This window comes from Carettochelys insculpta, chromosome 25 (assembly GCF_033958435.1).
Source record: "Carettochelys insculpta isolate YL-2023 chromosome 25, ASM3395843v1, whole genome shotgun sequence".
NCBI lineage: Eukaryota > Metazoa > Chordata > Testudines > Carettochelyidae > Carettochelys > Carettochelys insculpta.
Genome location: NC_134161.1, coordinates 1,406,207 through 1,428,310, shown reverse-complemented (window position 1 = coordinate 1,428,310; position 22,104 = coordinate 1,406,207). Strand labels below are relative to the sequence as shown.

The following is a 22,104-nucleotide window of genomic DNA, read 5'->3' as shown; positions in this document are numbered from 1 at the left end:
CTCTCCCCCATGTAATTCACCTGATCAGTGAAGTTAGGGGGACCAACCTGGTATCTACCAGACAGAGTGTGTTAGTTTGTGTGAGAATGCAAGAGTGTAATGTAATGTATTTGTATGATAAAGTAGTAATTGATATATTTTACCAATAAATGTGGTGTTTTACTTTATCCCCCTACAAAACCCTAACAACATTTGGAACGCTGACACTGATGACTCTTTCACTGATGTAGCTGTCTCTCTCAGGGGTTTCCTCAGCACACCCATGTTGCTCAGGGCTGTGCTTTCTCTACACTTGACTCCAGCTGTGTTGAGCAGCAGAGGGCAACCTCTGGCCCACTGGGTTTCTACTGGTCACCCATGAGACGTTAAGTCCTGTGGCACCTTATACACTAACAGGCATTTTGCAGCATAAGCTTTTGTGGACAAAGCTTTTCATCTTCGCCTGCGAAAGCTTATGCTCCAAACATGTTAGTGTGTAAGGTGCCACCGGACTTCTTGTTGTTTTTGAAGATACAGACGAACATGCCTTCCTCTCTGATACTTGTCACCATGACACACTGTTTACCACCACCTATGTGGCGGGCTGCCAGATTCCGCTGGTTTCCATCGGTGCGGTCTTCCTGCTGCTGTTACTAATGTGACACACACGCAAGGGAGCATGCGTGAGTCGTGCACTGCTTACACACATTGGTTGAGGGCCCTCCGCTCATTCGGCAACCCCGCAAGTCCTAGGTGCACGCACATGCGCTCAGCCCATCGCCGATCCCACGAGCCCATCTTGCGGCCCGCTGAGACGAAGGGGGACTGCTCGTGCGGCCGCCCACTAGCCCCGCTTTCCACGGCCGACGCAGAGCAAGCCCCAGAGACCTGCTCTGCGCCGCCCCACGGGGCCCAGAAGCCTGACCCCCGCCCGCGCTGTGCAAGGCGCCGCTGGGGAAGACCCCGCCCCTCCCGCACGCCAAGGGCCGCCGAGCCCGGGCGCGCCGCGAGCCACCCGCCGTGCCGCGAGGGGTCCTGGACCGTCCCGCCCCCCGCCCAGCGCGTGCTGCCCACGTGCTCCGGCGCCGGCCGGTGATGCGCGGCGCGGGGTGATGACGTTTGTTGTTGCCAACCTGAGGCTGAGTGGGAAGTGGACGCGCCTGGGCCCCGGTAAGACGCGGCAGGTCCGCCCCTCCCCCTCCGGTGTTCCCGGGTGCGGGGCCGGTAGCAGCCGCGGGGCCCCGCATCCTCTGCCCTGCACGTGGCGCCGCCGACCGACCTCGCCTCGCCTCCCTCTCTCGCTTGGGGCTGCGGCGCGGGCGTGTGGCGGCGGGCCGGGCCTCAGGCGGGGGGGTGCGTCCCCGGGGACGTGCCTGGCGCTGGCCCCCGTGGCGGGGCGGGCACTTCTCCCGGTGGTCTGCCCGGGGAGCTGCTCTTTCCATTTGCCCCCGCAAGCTGAGGCAAGGCGCCCAGTGGAAAGCGCCCGCTGGTTGCACTGGCCGCTGAGCGTCTGGAGCGAAAGCCTGGGGGGGTGGGGGGCAAGAGTGTGGCCCTGCTGACACTGGGCAGGATGTCACGCGCGAAGGCCGGCTGGAAGCACCATTTACTATCACGTCTCTCAGCCTTAGGCTGTTTGGATTGTGTGCCGGGCGAAGAGAGTGTGCGGAAAACGAGCCCAGTGGAGCAGGTGGAGGAAGTTACATGAGTCCCATGAGCTCCAATCTGTTTTTGAGGATTTTGGGAAACCAGTGGTAGAGCATTCAGGAACCTTGTTGTCACTAGTCTCAGTGGGATAGTTTTGTGAATCTGTAGGTGCAGAAACCACAAGTAGGCCTGTGGCACCATAGATGCATCTGATGAAATGAACTTTTGCCCACACAAGCTTATGCCCAGATAAATCTGTTAGGTTTTAAGGTGCTACAGGACTTTTCTTTCTATCAGAGTGGCCCTGTCCTGCCTAACATAGGAGCAACTCTGAAATTCAGTCTGTTAGCTCAAGTTTCCTTCCTGTGCTCCAGTGGCCCTCTGCTAAACTGCAGAAGCATGTGTCATGGGGCCACCAATGGATGTGCTGATCTGGAGGAAACAATATTGTACTTCTGGGTTTGGTGGGGTTCTTTTGGCTTTGCTCCACCTGCAGGTTGTGACACAACTGAGCCAGCTACAAAATCCACTAGTTAATCTAAGTAGTAAATGTTGTTACATACTTTGTTATTCTTATACTATTGTAATGTTATTTTCTTGCATCAAAAGCACAGTACATCAAAGCTTACAGAATATCTTATTTTTTTGTCTCGAATTAGAGCTGTTAGAACAGAAATAAGCAATAAGGGGCCTGGGTGCGACTCACCCAGATTAGCCCCCGGCAGGCTGCCAGACAGTTTATTTACTTGCACGTCCTCAGGCATGGCCACTTGCAGCATCTGTTGGCCACAGTTTACTGTTCCCAGACGAGAGCCACAGGAAACAGTGCAGGTTGGGCCACCACGTTTCCCAGTTGCAGTTGGCTGGGGATGGGGAATTGTGGCCAACGGAAGCTGTGAGGGTCTGTACCTGCAGATGTACAGCTCAATGAAGTGACTGGCAGCTAATCCTGGTGAACCACCTGTGGCCTGCAGGCTGCTTATTGCCCAGTCCTGTGTGGGAGTAATAAGATGGGTGAGGGAATATCTGTTAAAAACACTTGAATGATTTCACTGTATCATCATACTTTCATGAATATAAACCAAAAATGCAAAGAGATTTTTCACTAGCTTGAATAACGTCTTCATTGAAGGGAAAGAAGGGAGAACCCAGTTAATGTTATTGTGGCTTTGAGTCCTTGAATTTTTCTGCAGGTGTTAGCTGTGTAAACAGGCTGAGCGAGTTTGCCCTTTGGCTTTGTGCTGGATTGACTTGTGCACAGCAGTATTCCAAAAGTTGTGATTCAGCATTTCTTTCAGATTGACAGAGTTGTTTTCCAGAGTAGGAACAGACACAGGTAGAAATAAATTATGACAATTAAGTGAAACACTGCCTCAGTTAAAAATCAAATCTGGTGGTCTGTGTTACAAATTAGGAAGTTACACTATGGCAAACCAGTGATATTTGAGGCTAAAAGTTAATCTGTTTTGCTTTCTATACTGCCTAAGTTCCTGTAGGGAAGAATAGGTGAAGTGATTCACCAAGTGTTGCATGTGATTATTTTTATGCTCTGATGAAGAACAAATAACTTTTAGAAGAAACACTAAGATCAGAAAATGGATTGGGCTTTCTTTCTGTTGTTAGCTGTCCTCTTTGGGCTTTCCTGCCCTGAGTTTTCATTCACTGCAGAATTTCTCTCCATTGTGCATCTCCCGTAGTTCTGCAATATAGCAGGAGCGCTAGCATAAACCAGGTTCCAGCATTCTTAGTTGTGGTAGCTGATCTAGACAACAGTGCTGTAAAGACACATGTTCGTGTCTCCATTATTGTCCCTGCTATGAATGTTTTCTCACAGTTAATACTAGTATAGGCATGGCTTTTGTCACTCAGTACTGCAGGATTGTTTCCATGTAAGAGCACTTGCTGTAATAGGTGCTAAGTTACCTTAACAAAATCCAGGTTCAACTCACCACCCATATGTGAATTTCCTTGCTATTTTCAGTTCGGTGCTTAATTTTAATGAGTTCAACATTGAAAAAGGATATGAAGGTAGAGTGCTTGTGTACTCCTTCGGATTTAATAGCTGTGAAAGCGGGTGTACTAATTTTTTAATAGTGGGGTCTTGGATACTGTAAATTGTTTTAAGTCTTGGTTTTCTAGTTGAAAAATCTTCCCCACTGAAGCACTTCTGGTTTTTGAACCGTAAGAACTGTAGCTGCGGCTGTAAATTACTGTGCTGTGATTGTCATACCCGTTCTTTCTTCAGCCCCTCTCCCCATGTCTGAATGGAGCTCACTTTAAAGTGAAATGACAGACCAAGAGAACAACAACAGCATCTCAAGTAACCCTTTTGCAGCCCTCTTCAGCTCTCTTGCTGATGCCAAGCAGTTTGCAGCCATCCAAAAACAGCAGCTGAGGCAGCTCACTGGTAAGTGGAGGAAGGAGATCAAACAATGCAGCTCTAGTTACCGGGAGTCTTCATTAATGACATATCTGTGACATTATGCTGCTGTGGTATGCGTTTACTGTTCAGTTTTGGTACACCGGTTAGGTTTGGGACCATCCTTGAAGGAACTTTTTTCCGGCCTGCACACTTGCAGTATAGCAGCCAGGTTTCAGAACTGTGAGGGTCCATAGTATTATTTGGTTGTCAACTTAACATCTTACTTGGTGGATTTGAGACTTAATCCAAAGCCCATTGAATTCACTGGGAGCCTAGCAGTTGACTTCAGTAAGCATTGGATCAGACCCTGAATTGATGAGCCAGCTCTTCTGTAGCCTACTAGAAAATCTTTGTGGAGGGAGGAATATGATCTGAGTTCAGGGCTGGGAACTAGAAACAGCTGAATTCTGACCCCAGGCTGAACGCTGATACTTTCTTGCTTTGACCAGGTCATTTATGTCTAGGTTTGTTTATTTTTTCCCAGAGAACCCGAGGAAAGGGAGCTGCATGTGCCTGGCGTCAATCTTGCTGCTTCCATTTTCCCATCCCATGTGTGTGGGGATAATTGTGCCAGCTGCACCCCGGGAAGTCTTTACAAATGAATAGTCTAAAGATGGCCATTAGTGTGTAAGAGCAAATGTTATTTAAAGCAAGACTCTTGCCTTACTCACATCCAGGTGCAAGTCTTTTGGGAGACAGGGAGAGAGAATGAGAACTGGGCTACACATCATTGCCGAAAGTAATTTACAGAAATGGCGAGACTACCTGGGGAAGGGTGTGGCTATCTCCTTGACTGTTCACCAGCCAATCTCAATGGACAGGCTGACTTGTTTCGTATCCAGAGATTGTCGTGCTCTATTTTATTTTGCTGGGACTGCTGGTCTGTCAGTTTTTCTGGTGTGAAGCTTCTTGTTCTGTTTGACAGGTGCCTGTGTTGAGGCAGAGTCTTTTCAGAGACGCACAAAATATTTTTAATGGCACTTTGTAGCATACAAAACAAAATGTCATTTGCTTCCTTAATTCTTCAGCTTGGCCTGCATACAGCATATGGGCTATAGTTTTTTTTCCATCCATGACCAGAATAAATTTTGTTACGTGCACCAGGACATGTGTGGTTGTGCATAACCAATGGAAACTCATGCTGCCAGCTTTGGGTACTCTGCCAATCAGCTAGCAGCACCTGACTCTCTTTTGGAAGCAACATTTGAGAGCACTGTTTCAAACTCTTCTCCATGGCAATGCCAGTGTTGCTGGCAGTCAATGAATATTATGTGTCAACAGGACAAAGGGTTGCTTGTCAACTTGTTGTCCATCTCTGCTCTGAGCAAGGTCAAACTTGGAGTATGTCTTAGCCTATGTCATCACTACCTGCGGCAGAACTGCACCATTCCCATAGCATGCTTGCTGCTGTTCTTTGCCAGATACTGAACAATTCGTGATTTCGCGTGTGGAAACCCAAGTATTGCAGCATGAAATCAGTTGAGGACAAAGATGGGAGGACTTGGGCATGTCACTGGTAGTGCTCTCTTGGGTTAGTTCAGCCCTTTTGCTTCCCAGAGAAACATGGCTTACCCTTCTACCCTGCTGAAGTGTTAATTTCTTCTTGGGGCCAGAGGGCCGGGGATATATCTATTTACTACCCCCCTTTTTTTTTTAACAGATGAAACCTCAGCCAGCCAAGATGACTCGGATAACAGTGTGTCAGAGAGTCTGGATGACTGTGACTACTCTGTGGCTGAGATCAGCCGATCCTTCCGCTCTCAGCAGGAGCTGTGTGAGCAGCTCAACATCAATCACATGATCCAGAGGATCTTCCTCATCACCCTTGACAACAGTGAGTGGACATGTGGTGAAGACTTATGTTGCCCACATGAATTTCAGGGTTTCAAGATGTATTTGGCAGGCACAGTGACTCAGCCACGGGAGAAGTTATGAGGCATTACGGCTCCCTTTCATCTTTCTTTCTCCTTGTTTATATGTAACTTTTTATTGCCTCTTACGTCCCTTGATAGGTGTAACTCATTTTGCATTATCTTTCTGATTTTTGTCTCTGTGGGCTTCTGTTATTCTTTTGTATGCTTCCTTGTTTCCATTTTGTATAGGGTTCTTTTCTGATTTTCAGCACATTAAAGAGCTCCTGATGGCACCCTATTGTCAACTTTCTGTTCCACCTATCTTTCCTTCCCGTTGGAGTAATTGCAGTTGTGCCTTGAATATTGTCTCTGTGAGAAATGGCAAACTCCTGAACTCCTTTTTCCCTTTGATTTTCTTCTCATGGGACTTTATCTACTACTTCTCTGCATTTGTTAAAGATTGCTTTTTGAAGTCCTTCTTCTCACTTCTGTTCTTCACAATCATGCAATGGTCATTTCATGATCACTTTCACCCAAATAACCTTTCTTTTGTGGCCAAGATTTGACCTTTTGCAGACAATTTCTCCGTGTTGGTCAGATTCAAATCTAAAATGGCTATCCCTCTGCTTACTACTTCCACTTTCTGAAACAAAATTAGTGACAAAGGGAGGAGAGAATTTTTCACCTTTCTTGATGTCATTTTGTAGGTGAGAAATGTGATTAATGCCAGTGGAAACCAAACACACATTGATTGATTGGCCCCCTGTTAAAATACCTAGTAAAGCATGTTTTGTTCTTGGAAAGTGAGCTGCTTATACTTGTACATTGTGTAAATTGAGAAGCTTCCTCTCAAGGGGCTGGCTTTAACGAACATTGGGATATTAAAATTAAAATGGATTTTTCCCAAATGGATTCTTAAATAGGATTCTGGCACGCACCTGTACGTTGTGCAGGGGATATTGTGGTGTTGTTCATGTACCTTGTTATAAGATGCCATGTTCTCAAATGAGACTTGTTTTTAAGCAGTTGTACAAAAAACAATTGTTCAGAAAAGATGGCTTTTAAATAACTGTTCAGCAGAATTCTAGAGAAAACCTTGTGGTGGGAGGATGGGAATATTTGATAGCTGTTTACAGCCATTAACTCCCAACAGCAATCAAGTCCCACAGTGTCGAATGCTCTTTTTGCAGGCACATATTATTGGTGTGATATGTTGAAGTGAATTTGATTTTCCCCAGGTGATCCCAGTATGAAGAGTGGCAATGGAATTCCTGCTCGCTGTGTGTACCTGGAGGAAATGGCTGCAGATCTGGATGAGCAAGATTGGCTTGACATGGAAAACGTTGAGCAGGTATCACCATTTCTGTCAGCTTTTTCCACGTTGGAGTCTGGCAGGCTTGAACTAAGGAAGGTGCAGTGAATAGCAAGCAGGTATCTGACTGCGTAGCATTTCCTCAAAAGTTCAGCCCCAAATGGGTATTTAATAACGCCTATTTGAAGGTGAGACATGCATAAAAATATAAATTCATGTGCTTACAGAGCACAAAAGATCCGGCTCTCAGCTCCTTATAGTAACTTACACTCTGCTCCTTCATTGCCCAGCATATTAGAGTTTACTCTCAAGTGCTGACTTGCTCACTAACGGTGCTGCTGTCTGTGACAACTGCCTGAAAGTGGCTTCAGGCTTATGTTGCTGGGAGCTTTGGATTGCTTATGAGTTAGCCAACAGTAGCTCCTCCTCATGGCTGCAGAGTGAATGGAAAAATATACATTGGGAATGTGGTAAAGAGAAATTCATTGTTAAGGAATGGATAAATTCCCAAGTCTCTCCCACTACTCCAGTTTTATTTGCTCGGTCCACCACCTGGAAGATAAGAATACCATTGCTTCTGACAGGGGATGCATGGTAGTTGGTGTTCAGTACTGACCTCTGCCACTGTCCACGTCCCCAAAACATTGTAAGGAGACCCACTTCTGTAACTGGAGAGTCTTGCTAATACTTGCCAGCTTTGGTGGATGGAGCAGCTCTTGGCCTAGCAGGCTGGAAAAAGTCTGAGAACCCCTGGTCTAGCACCAAACTCTCTACATTTCGCATTAGGGAAGGGAATTCAAAAGAATTTTGTTAGTTTAGACAGGGGAATGTGACTTTAGACCCTTTGGATTGTGTGTTCAGTCTATTTCTACTTATGCTTCTAGGCACTCTTCACCCGCTTGTTGCTCCAAGAACCAGGAAATCATCTGATTTACATGACCTCTGTCAGCACGCAGAATCTTTCGGCAGATAGAGACGCAGGAGAGAAACAGATTCTTCACTACCTATATGCCTGTTACCAGAGAGCAAAGGAAGAGGTAGGTAGCCAGCATTGGCAAGAGGAATTAGCATCATATATAGTCTGATTACTGACTTGACATGAGCAAGCTGGCAGATTATCCAGATATACTAGTACACGTCAGAGGATACAATTCTTCTTGTCTCCCTTCCTCTTTCTGTGAAGATAACTAAAGTGCCGGAGAACCTGCTACCTTTTGCGGTTCGCTGCAGGAATCTGACTGTGTCAAACACTCGTACTGTTCTCCTCACCTCAGAGATCTATGTCAACCAGAATGTCTATGAGCAGCTGGTGGACCTGATGCTGGAAGCACTGAAAGGAGCACGTAAGTTTATAACTATGCCTCTTTCTCCTGGTGGATTACGTGTTACCTTCAGATGATCAAATATTTGTTGCTCTTCCTTCTCACTTGATAACAAGAACATCCAAGCCCCAACTCCCCTGCTGGTTAAGGTACAAGCTTGACATTCAAAATCAACGAGAGATAACCATGTTAGTTTGTATCTTCACAAAAAAAACCCAAAAGAGCAGTCCAGTAGCACTTAAAAGACAAAATAATTTAGTAGGTCATGACAAAAAGGCAGTCCAGTAGCACTTCAAAGGTGTGGAGCTTTCATCGGACAGACCCACTTCTTCAGACCATAGCCACACCAGAACAGACTCATGAGTCTGTTCTGGTGTGGCTATGGTCTGAAGAAGTGGGTCTGTCCCACGAAAGCTTTGTAATAAGAACATCCAAGCCCAAGTCTTCTGCTGGTTAAGGTACAAGTGAGTCTCTTCTGGTATGGCTATGGGCTGAAGAAGTGGGTCTGTCCCATGAAAGCTCACTACCTAGTAAATTATTTTGTTTGTCTTTAAAGTGCTACTGGACTGCCTTTTTGTTTTGGTAGAATAGAGACTAACATGGGTATCTCTCTGTTAGTAGGTCATGAGCTTTTGTAGGACTTGACCCACTTCAGATCTTGAAATTCTGATAAAAGTAAACTAACAATGAGAATTTAACAGAAAGATAGAAAAAAGTGAAATGAAAACCAGCGAATTAGATATATAGGACAGAAGGAGAAGGGGGATGGGAGAGGAGGAAAGAAAATTTATTGCAAGTGTCTGTAAAGGGAGTTGCTTGAGATCACTATGAATATTAAAGACGGGGAAAATGTCCATGTAATACTTAAGGTAATTGCTATCTTTGTTGAAACCAAGGTGTAAAGTATCAAACCTGAGAATGAACTCCAGTTCAGATGTCTCCCTTTGTAATCTGGTGTTAGTCTCTTTGTTTCAGGATGCATGCTTTCAGGTCTTGAATGCTATGGCCTGCTCCGTTTCATCCAGATCTGAAGAAGTGGGTCTGTCCCCCAAAAGCTCATAAAATAATTTATTAGGTAGATAATCTTTAAAGTGCTGCAGGACTGCTTTTTTGTCTTGTTTTATTCAAAATCAAGTGAGCCATTTTAAGCATTAGATAGTTTTAAAGAAATGCCTAGAGTAACAGGGAAGTTAGTCTTTAGGAAAAGTCAAGGTGTTGTAAAGGTGAAAATAAGATGGGGTGATGCAAGCAGGACCAAGTAAGCTCACTAACAGAAGACCATGGTAAATTCGAAGCTGACTGAACTCTTTTAGCCCTTTGAGAGTGCAGAGATATTGTTAACACCTTGTCTTGTCTTGTCTTTTTTATTAACATAGTGAGTAAAATTTTGATGTGCTTGACATCAAAGGGAGTTTATCTATTGATTTGAATGGGGCCAGCTGTAATATAACTTACCAATTGTAAAATCCAATTTACAAGTTACTTGAAGTTCAGGGAATAAAAATAAGCTGTTCAGACATCTTGGAAGAGGAGCAGCTGACCCTGTCAGGAGTCTTAACTAATATTTTAAACTCTAGGGATGGACCTGATTTTGTGAACAGGAAGAGGGTAGAGCCAGAAATGGGATAGAGCCCATTAACGGCTCAGTCTCTTTCAGTGCAGTGGAGGGCAGGGATGGGCACAATATGGCCTGTGAGCCACATCTGGCCTGCCAAGCCTTTGGATCTGCCCCGCCGTGTGCCTCTAGGTATCTCATGCCACCTGTAGGGAAGGAAGGGAAGAGACCTCACTTGCTGCCCCTGCCCCGCACAGTCCTTGCTGTTCCCATTGTGCTGGGGGTGTGAGCAACGTGCAGAGTCTCTCCCTCTCCTCCAGTGGGTGCAAAGCATACAGAAGCACGTGGCCCCAGCTGCTGGACACTTTGAGTGACCTGCAGCTGGAACAGTCAGGGAGTCCATTTAAAGGTCTTGTTGAGCTGCTGGTGGGAAGCTGCCTGGGTAAGCTGCCTCCTGTCATCCCAACTCCCTGGCCCAGGTTACAACTGCCAGACTCGGCATGCTTTCCTGCACCCTCCACCCCAGTCTCCTGCCCCAGGCCACAGCCTCCCCCTTCACCCAGACTCCTCCTCAGACCCCACACCCTCTCCTTCACTCCAGTCCCCTAGTCTGAGCTCCCTTCTGCACACAACTTCCACACCAGACCCTGAACTCCCTCCATAGTAAAGTACAGCCCTTTACCACACCAAACCTTGGAGTGTTCTCTCCTCATCAAAAATTATTGCCCACCCAGGTGTAGGGGAAACTGCTGTCTGCTTTCTTGGTTTATCTGTGTCACTGAGGAGTTCACACACTGGGCCAAAGTGCAGTCCATAGATACCAATGATTGGGTGTCCGCTGAATTTGTGTGGGTTTGGTAGAGGGAGGAAAACTGGTCTGTGGGAGTGTCCATCTCTGGGATAGTATTTGTAGAATAAAATACTGAGGTCCCTTCTTTTATAAGGGACTTAAAATCTGAGAGGTTCAGGTGCCTTTAGTTAGTGACCTTATCCTATCTGAAAACATGGTAATGTCTACTTGGCAGGAGGAAAACGTGTCTAGCGATAAATGTGTTTCTAATGTCCTTATCGAGCACATTTGGTTCTACTTTATACTGTGTTGGAAATTATCATCTCTTGTTTTACTTTCTCTCTGGGCAGTCAACATCTCAGGAGTCTCTAGATATGGACATACTAAAGCATGAGCTAACCTGTGCAGTCCTCCCCTCTTCCTCCCCAGAGCTTGTTGTACACATGTCCTGTCATGGCTAATTCTTGACTATATGGTGTTACCTAATTGGTGCGGTATTTTAATGAGTAGTATTGAGCTGAAGCCACTAAAAATGTGAGTTATTTCCAAGTAATGTGTTTTTCTACCTGTACCCTTTTCTTTTATTAGACTTTGAAGATGTGACTGAGTTTCTTGAGGAGGTCATAGAAGCCTTGATGATGGATGAGGAAGTGCGGACATTTGGGGAGGTCATGGTTCCTGTGTTTGATATTCTGTTGGGTAGAATTAAGGACCTGGACCTTTGTCAGATCTTGCTGTACACATATCTGGATATGCTTCTCTATTTCACTAGACAGAAGGATATAGCACAGGTAAGGGTCTTAGTGCTGGTGACAAGGGCCTGCTGTCCACTGGAAAGCGCTATATAGGCAGCAGCAGGGCAAATTCTCTTGATGCTTTCCCATTGAAGTGCCTTTGCTGTTACTCAAAGACTATCTTCATATCAGAGAGGAGTTTGCTTTCTGTATCCCTTTAATTCTTAGCCTGGCTCTTTGCCAGCAAGGAAAGCAACTAAATGCGCCTATAGGCTGGTGGCTTTAAAGTTGTATCTTCTTGTGCAGTGGCTAATGGCTTTTGTTTTGGCTTTGTTACTGAATGACAGACTGGATGTGGGCAGCGCTTACATTCTGCTCTGGTAAATGTGTGTTTTGTGTAAAGTGGGTTGCTATGGCCAGTGCATTCCAGCCAGTGCACACTATCCTGAGTGATTCCTATGTCTTGTATGTATTTATCATCTTCTTCCATGAGAGAAGGGGGAAAAAAAGGAAAAGGAAATAATTTCTTTCCTCATTCCTTCTTTCAACAAACCTCTCCAAGTGTTCTCTGACCACACCCAAATCAACAGGTTCTCTTTGTGCTTATGTGAATAACAGCATACACATCTTCTGTCTCTAGGTTTTTTTAGACTACATTCAACCAAAGGACCCCACCAATGGGCAGATGTATCAGAAGACCCTGCTAGGAGTCATCCTGAGCATCTCCTGCTTGCTAAAGACTCCGGGCGTAGTGGAGAATCATGGATACTTTCTGAATCCATCCCGCTCCAGTCCACAAGAGATCAAAGTGCAGGAGTCCAACATTCATCAGGTGGAGCTGAAGAGCACCAGTGCCACTTTCTAATACTGACCTGCCGTGTGCCTTCGTAAGGAAAGGAGTCCTTGTAATGGATTACAGAGAAAAGACTTGGGCTCAGGAGATCTGGGCTCTCTTCCAGGCTTTGCCACAGGGTGGCTGTATCACCTTGGGCAAGGCAGTCCACCTCTGTATGCTGTGATGCTGTTTCCCCACCTGTTCAATGAGGATAGCATAGACATCACAGGCGGTAGAGAAAATAATGCCATGAACAGGGTAACATGCTTTGACTCGCTCTCCTGGAAAGTGCTGCAGAAGTGCAAATCTTAAAGAATTTCCTAGACCTTAATGAATGAAGCATCACAAACCCTGGGAGATAGGTGTAATCCCCATTCTGCAGGTGAAGAATCTCATGTACAAGGGTTCCCTGTAGAGAACCTGGCAGACCCAGAAGCAGAACCCCAATCATCTGGCTCCCAGTCACGTGCCCTGCTACAAAACTGCCCTTCCTCCCAGTGACCTGTAAAAAACTTCCGTGTTACTTACTTTCCATTGAAACAATTCATTATAGCTTTTAAGTGTCCTGCTTGCTGTTTGCGGTAGGCTTGAGAGCTGCTGTGTTCACCCCACATTTGTCTCTGACAGGAGACAATGTTAGGGGAGTGTGGGAACTACATCTAAACACCAAGGAGTATGCCTGTGCTTCAGCTGGGAACATGCTTCTCTGCGTGGGGTTGACAGACTCTCATTAACTCCTCTTGGGCTGGCATGCATGGACCCACCACTTGGGCTAGCCAGCTGAGCTTGGACTTGGGGCAGGCAGGTTTGGACTTAGGTGGCTAGCTTGACGCACTGGCCAGGCAGCAATATCCATACATGCTAGCTGAAGCAGACCTCCCCAAGTCTGTCCAGCCAGGCTGAGAGGCTAGCTGCCTGCAGTGGGCAGAGGCGTGCCCATAGTGATTTTTTTTTTTTAAAATGCTACCCCACAAGATTAGGATGGACCCTGGGTATCTTATTTCCAACCTTGGAAAGTGCAAGTGATATGGGCCTTATTCAGAAATTCCTTCAATGATGGTTTGTTTTATTCTATTTTGTTAACAGTTTATGGCCCAGTTTCATGAGAAAATCTACCAGATGCTGAAGAACCTGTTACAGCTGTCTCCAGAGACCAAGCACAGGATTCTCTCCTGGCTTGGAAACTGTCTCCATGCCAATGCAGGCCGTACCAAAATCTGGGCTAACCAGATGCCAGAGATCTTCTTCCAGATGTATGCCTCGGATGCCTTCTTTCTGAATCTAGGAGCTGCCCTCCTGAAACTGTGCCAGCCATTCTGTAAGCCCAGATCTCCTAGGCTTCTCACCTTCGATCCCACCTACTGTGCCCTGAAAGAGCTGAACGAAGAGGAGAGGAGAAGTAGGAATGTACATTTGAAAGGTAGGTAGGTTAGAAATGTTAGGCTCGCCTTGCGTCCATCTGGGCTCCCATGCACAGCACATGCTGTCCCGCAACAACACTATACCTCGTGGCCCTTCAGGAGGAAAAGTAGGCAACAGATTAGATGGGCTGCGGGGAAGGAGTAAAGGAGAGGATAAAACAATTTCACCCACACTAAATCAGGCCTTTCAGACTCTGCTGAAGTCCCCTTCTCAGACCCAGCAGGGCAAGGTTAACTCACTGGTGCTTTTAATTTCTTCAAGGGTTGGAAAAAGAAACATGTTTGATCCCAGCTGTGACTGAGAAGGAGCCAGGGTTTGCCCACAGCTATAATCTGGTGACTGAAAACCTAATCCTGACCCAGTACACCCTCCATTTAGGATTTCACAGGTAACTCCTCTGCCAGCCTGGTAAGTCTAGAAACTGGTTGTTATGAGCAGTGTTGGTAACAGGGAAAGTGTCACACAAACTTTTATTTCTCAGTGTCTGCAAGCTTGTGGGACAGACCCTTTGGCCAAGGCTCAGGTAATATCTGGTGGTCCCAAATATCATACAGATGCTAAAATAATAAGGGAAAAGTGGGATTTTTTTTTAGTGCCAGTCTGTATCAATTTAAAAAAAAGCCAGAAATGCTCTTGAATTCAGAGCATCCCCGCCCAGTGTCTCAGAGCCCCAGTACTGAGAGACTTATTTTTCTGATTGTGCCGATGACACCTGAGCTTCAGGCTGTAGAGCAGGGATGGGCAGCTCCAAACAGTGAGTGGGTGACGTGAGTGGCCCACCTTCACCTGGACTTCTGCTTTCAGCCCCACAAGCCTGTCGTCTCCTCCCCACATCCCCAGTGCCCCCTGAGCCTTGCATCTGATCCCTGCACTTACCTGCTCTTCCCCTCCCATGCAGTTTCAAAGCATGCAGATTGCCTGATTCACACTCTGCCCCAGAGCTGGGGCACCATGTAGAGCTGGTGTGCAGTGTTCTAGCTCTGGACGGGAGCAGGAGGAGCAAGAACTGAATATGAGTCAGGCAATTCGTAGCATTCCGAAGTTCCAGTACCTGAGTGTGAGAGAGGTACACAGGGGGTACACGGCCCACAGCTGGAGCATCAGTGGGCTGCAAGTAGTCCACTACTGCTACAAATAAAAAGTCATCCTGGGGTTTATTTCCCCAGTGCTCAGATAAAAGCTGCCAAGCCCATGAGCTAGGCATTATCTCTGGGTATACTGAAGAGTTAGATCTCCGATGTGGCGTTGAACAAGGGGACCAATTCTTCATTAGGTCCAAAGATGATGCTTGCTTCGTGGGCTTGGTAGTCTTCATTATCGTTTTCATTAGTCGCTGATCTTCCCCAGGAGAGAAAAGGCACGAGTCTGTTGTCTGTACTGGAAAGCATCCCTGTTTCAGTATATATTTGTACCCTATAGAATATTTGAACTGACACACTGAGTGCTGGGTTGCATTTTAAGCATTTGAGAACGTTAACCAGCTTCTCTTCTGCAGGGCACTAAAATGTACTGATTCCTTGGCCTCCCACTATGAATACTGTGAGGTTTCCAGTGATCCACACATACTGTCCACGTGGTTTATTTTCTAAATATAGAGAGAGCTGAAAAAGTTACACAAGTGTCTTGTTGCTGGGAAACTGCATATCACTTTGCAGACATTATGACTGCCTAGAAGATCCCTGACTTTGGTAATCTGAGAGGTTTTACAATTGCGTAGACCAAGCTAGCCCTCCGGTGCAGTGTTAGCGCTGGTGGATGACAAGATTTTTTATTCTACAGATTAGTTTGTAAGAGAGCTCTTTTGTGGCACTGCACCCTCCCAGTCCTTCACTGGCTGATTCTGCTAACATTGCATTTGACAGACCACCAGACAGGATTATTCATGGCAGATAATTTGAGGACAGCGGATTTGAATAAAACTCACTCGGTTACAGCCTTCTCTCTGCTTATTCAGATGGAATGGAGCAGTTTGTAAAGCTGGTACTGTGCTCTGCTTTTTTCTGCCTTCTCAGCTAATTCTGCCAGTTGCACAATACCACTGAGTATTACACAAACAGGGTAAAAGCAGGTGCACTTTGGTGAACTGTGTGGGCCGTCTGTACACAACCTATTTCAACCTCTCTGGTATTCTCATCTTTGTTCTGTGGGCAGGTTGCATGATCAGATGGTAAAGATAAACCAAAGCCTTCACCGGCTGCAGGTAGCCTGGCGAGATGCTCAACAAAGTTCCAGCCCTGCAGCAGACAGTCTGCGGGAGCAGTTTGAACGCCTGATGACTGTCTATCTCTCCACCAAAACATCCATGACTGAGCCACAGATGCTGCAGAACTGCCTGAGTTTGCAGGTGTCCATGGCAGTTCTCCTGGTCCAGCTGGCTGTAGGGAACCGAGGAACTGAGCCTATAGACCTGACATTCCCTTTGCCAGAAGTGGAACATAGCGCACTGGCTTACGTACCAGGTAGAGATCGCTCAAAATCCCTGCTTTTCAGCAAGACAAACACCTTTAAAGGGAGAAGGCCAAGGAGTTAATATGAATGAACTTCTCACCTTAAAATTACTTTTTAGCATTCTTTGCATCTCGCATTATTTATGCAGTAAATAGCCTGATTCCTTTGGAGGTGCTGAGCCACTTGCATTTTGCGGGAGCAAAATGCCTTGCAAAATCAGGGCCGTGGGAGTTGTATAGAAACAGCATGAAGTTTTACTCCAAAATTTCACGAGCACAGATGAGAAAGAGATAAGCATTATAGAAGTGCCTGAGCATGTGAACTGGTGATTCTGAACAGATTTTGCAAGCTAAACTAGGTTTGGGTTGAATGTGTGTTGGCATGGGAATTGTCCATGGATATTCAGAATTTTCCAGGAGGTGAGGCTGGTGATAGCACTGTTCTGTGTCCGCACTGAACCACTTTCTTGTTTGCTGATGGGGTTACTGCACTGGTGGAAGAGCTGCGTTTCAAATGAGACCAACTGAGGACCTGGCCTCTTTTAAAAGTATCAAGCACTTCCTGTAGGAACTGGAGTGTCCACTCCCAGTGTCCTGCCAAAGTCTAATTTAGGCAGAATGTAATAACCCATCAGCTTCCCCTGCAGTTTCAATTGGATTGGGATCCTTCAGCTGTTGTTACTGTTCTGAACTGCTAAATAGCTGCCAAGTTGCACCCCAAAGTTGACTTGCCTCCATGGCAGGGCAAAGCGATCTTAGTGTACGGTAGCTCTTATCTGTTTGGGGATCATTTAGAATTGTGTCTTTAGGTAAATGCAAATTGTTGTGTTTAGGTCGAGGCACGTAGTTTGTATGGGTTGTGCTGGCTTTCTCAGTAATTGCTTCATTTGTTTCAGTGGCATTAAACAGCCATGTTAATTTTAGTCACCATCAGAAGCCCTGGGGGCAATCCCACAGGGAAGGACAGAAAAGAGTGCCTGATGGAACTTCCTGAGCAGAACCTAATACTCATGACTTGTATTCACAGAATTCTTTGCTGATAATTTGGGTGATTTCTTCATTTTCCTGCGGCGGTTTGCTGATGATATCTTGGAGACTTCTGCTGATTCTCTGGAGCACATCTTTCACTTTGTTACTGTTTTCATGGGCGATATAGAGAGGTAAATATGTTTCCAGCCCTTTCTCATTTTACACTCATTGCAAAGCACCGAGAGAGAAACAAACAAGTAAAATCATGAGGGCATCTTGAGGTTTGATAAAAGCATTAATGACTCAGCCGATCTGCCTGGGGATAGCAAAGAATTCTGCTCACTAGAGGCATAATAAGCAAAGAACTTTTTCCCAAAGCAATTGGGCTTCGTGTAAGGCGCAAATGGGAGTTAAAACATCTAGGCTGCATCTACACTACGAGATAAATTTGAATTTAAGGCAGTTAGCTCGATATTACCACGTGAGTGTCTTCACTTGAAATACCATTAGCTCGATTTAAGGAGCACTGATACAGAGATTACAATATCATGGCTACCTGATGGGTATAGCGTCAAGCTCGGATTCAAAGGCCAGCGTGGAAGCACCATGTCTTAAAGTTGAATTTATTAGCCTTCAGAGGTGCCCCGCATGTAACTCTCAAACCCCCTCGCTGCTCTGCTCTGGCTGCTGCTCTCCAGGTGCACTGGAATTAGGTAACAGGAAGACGGTGAATTTCAAATTGGGACCAGGAAGCGTGTGGCTGTGGGCTCATGTTTGTATGAGAGCCTGAGAAATGTCTTTCTTTGCTATTAGTGCTATGAGCACGTCTACCCATTACAAAGAGCCCCTGCAAGGAGTTAGTGGTTCTGTCTCTACATGGGTTTTTTTAAGCAGTGCTGCCTGGCGCCAGCCGCTGCCCCATCACACCGTGTGGCAGTGAGGCTCTTGTGGGGGGTCACACTTACATGCAAACTTCTCGGTGGTTTACATTTGTGCATGGACCCCTTCTCCTCCCCCACAGGCACCAAGCACTTGGGGTCTTTCCTGCGCTCAGCCACATCATGTGGGTAACCCCCAACCCAATAAAAGGACATGCCTGCCATTCAGTGCTGACTCTGCTGCCAGGCAGCACCATATTCTAAATTGCATGTATTCAGGGCTACAAGGGCGACTAAGATTTTTGGGGGCTTGCAGCTTCTGGGGGGAAGTTTCCCCTAGCAGCCAAGATACTCGAGGGCTTGCTGGTGGCGGGGGAGGTCTTCCCTAGCAGCTTAGTCAGAGGGACCACTTCCACTGGCCGCTCACTGAACACGCCACACCCATAGCAAGTGTCCATTGGTGGTTGCAGCCATCGGGCAGAAGCCTTTCCCAACGGCTAAGGTGCTTGGGGGTCGGGGGCGGGGACAACACATGGACTACTTCAGCTACTTCAACATTCCAAGCGGCTCTGTAGCCACAGACCACAGCACCTGCCTCATCCCTCCCACCGCCAAAAATATCTTTGGGAGCTTGCTGTCCATTGCAGGCACCTGCTGGTTTGATGTTTCTGTTATAAGTTATAAAATCTTGTTGCTAACAGCTCCTATCCGTCTTCATGTTTTGACCCCCTAAGAAACACAGGGCAGGGGCTAGCTGGGATTCCTGTTTCTGTTATAAGTTCAGCATATGACATTTCACTGCCATCACCCATGTTCACAATGTTTGTGTAGTGAAGGGTAAAATCAAAAATCTCTTTTCCTAGGCTTTTCTGTTCTTTCTTCTACCTTAGAGAACGCAGTCTGGGTCCCTGTCTTCTTTTCAGGGGTTGGATATACTCACGAGGGGGCGGGGGACACTCAGTAAACGGCCAGTCGAAAATTCAGCTGCAGAAGAAAGACATTTCTGTAAACTTTTTTGCCATTGCTGTGGACTCCTTCCTACTTTTCCTTCCTTCCAATGGGAAGAATGGATGTTTGCTTGCCACGGGAGGGGAATGAGGATAATGCAGTGTGGGAAGATGTAGAAGACCACCAAGCAGATCTAGAATGCTATGGGGATGAGGGAACTGTGGGATAGGTTCCCACAATGCACTACTGCAACAGTCCATGTTTGCCAGTTGATTGTGGCAGCAATAAGTCAACTTTGTGAGGAGGTGAGGGTGGTCATATTTGAACTCTCAAATTCCAGAATTACAAAAGTGATACTAATGAATTTGAATTTTTCGTAGTGTAGATGCAGCCTTAGTTCCTAGTTAAAGCCAAATTACTGTAAGGTTGGGAACCTGCCTAGTTACAACAGGTTGTTAGTGAACTGTGAGTGACGATGGACTGCCTGGCACTTGGATTCCCATTGAACGCTGATCCCCCGTCTTTCCCATATGTCTCCTGAAGGAGGAGGCTGAAGCGCATCCCCCACCCCGCCACCCTAAATAGTTTTCCCAAAGAGGTTTTTATGTTGTGTCAAAAAAGAGGCATTTTCTAATCATTTACCATTGTAGGAAAGAGTGCGGGGGCATCAGTAGACATAGTCCTCTGCAGGAGCAAGGGGGTGTGTGTACAATAGTGGGTTTACATGTAGCAAATGAATGAGGTCAGCACCTCTCCATCTATCTGAAAAGCACCTGAACAATACTTCCTTTTGTTCTGCTACTACCATGGTGCCTCAGGCGGGAAGCAAATGGATTTTGTGTGTGTACAGTGGAACTTGGTTTTAGTGAGCACCATGTGTGATCATTTGGTTATGGATGAAAAATTACTTTGCAGAATCCAGTAGTACTAATGTGTTTATCCTAATCACCAGGGCTTTCGGTTATAAGGGTCAGACTGAAGGAAATGTCAAATCTGTTTGCAAAGAGAGAGAATAATTTTGCACCTTTTTGTTGGTGTTCACGTGCAAGTGGAGAGCATTACACCTAAAGGCAGGGCCAGGTAGAGTGAGTTATAACCTGGGTGACCTGTGGCACTAGGGACAGATGCTCAGAAACACTTGCTCAGAGCACTAATTGCTCAGCACCTTGGAAAACCAGGTCACACATACCCAGCAGAACTTGTGCTCTCCTTGCAAAATGGAGATTTGCTTTCTGTTTGTATCTCATCTGGGAAATTTCTTGTTTTATGGAATGGTATGTTTTGCTAATGATTAAAATGGGTTGTCTAGATTGATCTGTTTCTCAGACATCTTTTTCCTCATCAGTTGTTGCTGAAGCACCCAACAAAATTATGACCAGAAATATCGATCCTTGTGTACACTGTGTTCTGCTATTCATTCAGATTTGTGTGTGTAATTTATATTCATGGTAACAATAGGAGCAGGCACTCAGTCTTCTGCCTGGTGTGTTATTTATAACTGTGCAACCTGGCAAGCCTGTTTCCACTTCTTTCCCTGACTCACTGTGCAGTTGGACAGGTCACTTGGCCTATGTGCCCCAGCTGCCTAATGGGAACAATAATGCTTACTCTCACCATGGCTGCATGTGCTCAGATATATTAGTAAGAGCACATTGCAAGTTCAAAGTACTTATTTTGCTATATAAATAGGAAATGAAAGCGTTAGACAGGTTCAGCACGTAGGTGATAAAACAGAATGTTTGCCTCCAAAACGCTTTGTTTGCGCTTTTGCTCTAAATTGCCCTATTGTATCTGCCTGTTCTTTCCCAGGATGAAGAATCCTCACCTGCGAGCCAAGCTGGCTGAAGTGTTGGAAGCAGTGATGCCTCATTTAGATCAGGTCCAGAGCCCACTTGTCTCCAGCATGTTCCATCGGGAACGAGTGTTCTGCTCCTACCAGCACGCTGCCCATCTTGCTGAGGCACTTATCAAGGTCTTTGTGGATATTGAGTTTACAGGTAAACAGGAAAGGGGAGGGATTTGTCTTTTGCCCTGAGAAGAATCTGTGGGAGAATGTCTTTGCAGGCTTTGCCATTTGTTGTTCCGTTGACAACACCACACCAACCCTAACTTAGTTAGGCTTGGTCAAATCCATTAAGCCTTATTATATAGATAGCACTCCAGCAAAAAAGCAGCTATTTTCAATTGTCAATGCATGTAAAATTACAACATATCAGGAAGACACATGCTCTGGAAAGCTACATTTCATGGCTTAATTAGGTCTCCTAATGTACTTGTCTAGTTGTGCTTATTAGGGGTTCCATCCTGCTCTTATTGAAGACAGTTGCAAACTCACATTGACTACTCAGCTGAGGGGGAAATAAGCCTATTTCCATACTCACAGACCTGCTGTAGGTGGCTTTTCTCCGAGGCCCCTGCTAGACACATTTGTTTTCTTACAGCCCTCTATCCAAGCCACCATTCTAGCTAGAATTCTCGCTCCCTCTTGCACCTCAATGGGGGAGTGAGAATCACTGCAGAGCAAGGAGAGGTGCTTCCTTTCCTCGCACAACCAGAATCCAAGTATGCTGCCTCCACAGCATTTCTTCAGCCTGTTTCCTGGACCTGGGATTCTGCATTCAGCTGGTCCTTGCACACTATTTCGTACTTTAACATTTTGCTCTAATGTAATTATCTTTTATTCAGCATCCTCATCACCAACTGGTGTCCAGCAGCTCAGCAGACTTCATCAGCACTGTTTGCCTCACATGCTAGTGGTTATCCAGCACCTGCTGGAGTCTACGCCAGCCTTGCTGCCAACATCTATAGGAACAGTATCGAGCCCTTTGTCTGGTTGGAGGTGGTTGAGGCTGGGTGCTTCTTGCAAGCTGGTGGTCAGCACCTGTGCTGTTGCAAACCTTTGCCAAGAAAGTGGTTTCCCCAGCACAAACACAGTGAATTCCCAAGATGCTGCTGTTAACTGGAATGTATATTCCAAGGGAAAATGGAACACAG

The 22,104-nt window shown here is 46.1% G+C and overlaps 1 protein-coding gene across 3 annotated transcripts in view; it reads left to right on the top strand.

Moving 5' to 3' along the window:
- Positions 1-1,006: 1,006 nt before the first annotated feature.
- Positions 1,007-22,104, top strand: part of UBE4A (ubiquitination factor E4A) — a 30,714-nt gene continuing 9,616 nt past the window's right edge. For 2 of the 3 annotated variants that reach the window (XR_012642525.1, XM_074976957.1), the window contains exons 1-13: positions 1,007-1,149; positions 3,869-4,030; positions 5,706-5,879; positions 7,137-7,249; positions 8,095-8,247; positions 8,394-8,553; positions 11,466-11,668; positions 12,252-12,443; positions 13,533-13,866; positions 14,130-14,256; positions 16,020-16,327; positions 17,343-17,475; positions 20,920-21,107. Coding sequence is in view for 2 of the 3 variants with exons in the window: in XM_074976957.1 (XP_074833058.1) it covers positions 3,910-4,030; positions 5,706-5,879; positions 7,137-7,249; positions 8,095-8,247; positions 8,394-8,553; positions 11,466-11,668; positions 12,252-12,443; positions 13,533-13,866; positions 14,130-14,256; positions 16,020-16,327; positions 17,343-17,475; positions 20,920-21,107 (2,206 nt within the window). In the remaining variant the exon portion in view is untranslated. The remainder of the gene's footprint in view (positions 1,150-3,868; positions 4,031-5,705; positions 5,880-7,136; positions 7,250-8,094; positions 8,248-8,393; positions 8,554-11,465; positions 11,669-12,251; positions 12,444-13,532; positions 13,867-14,129; positions 14,257-16,019; positions 16,328-17,342; positions 17,476-20,919; positions 21,108-22,104) is intronic. The other variant, XM_074976956.1, reaches the window with a different exon arrangement.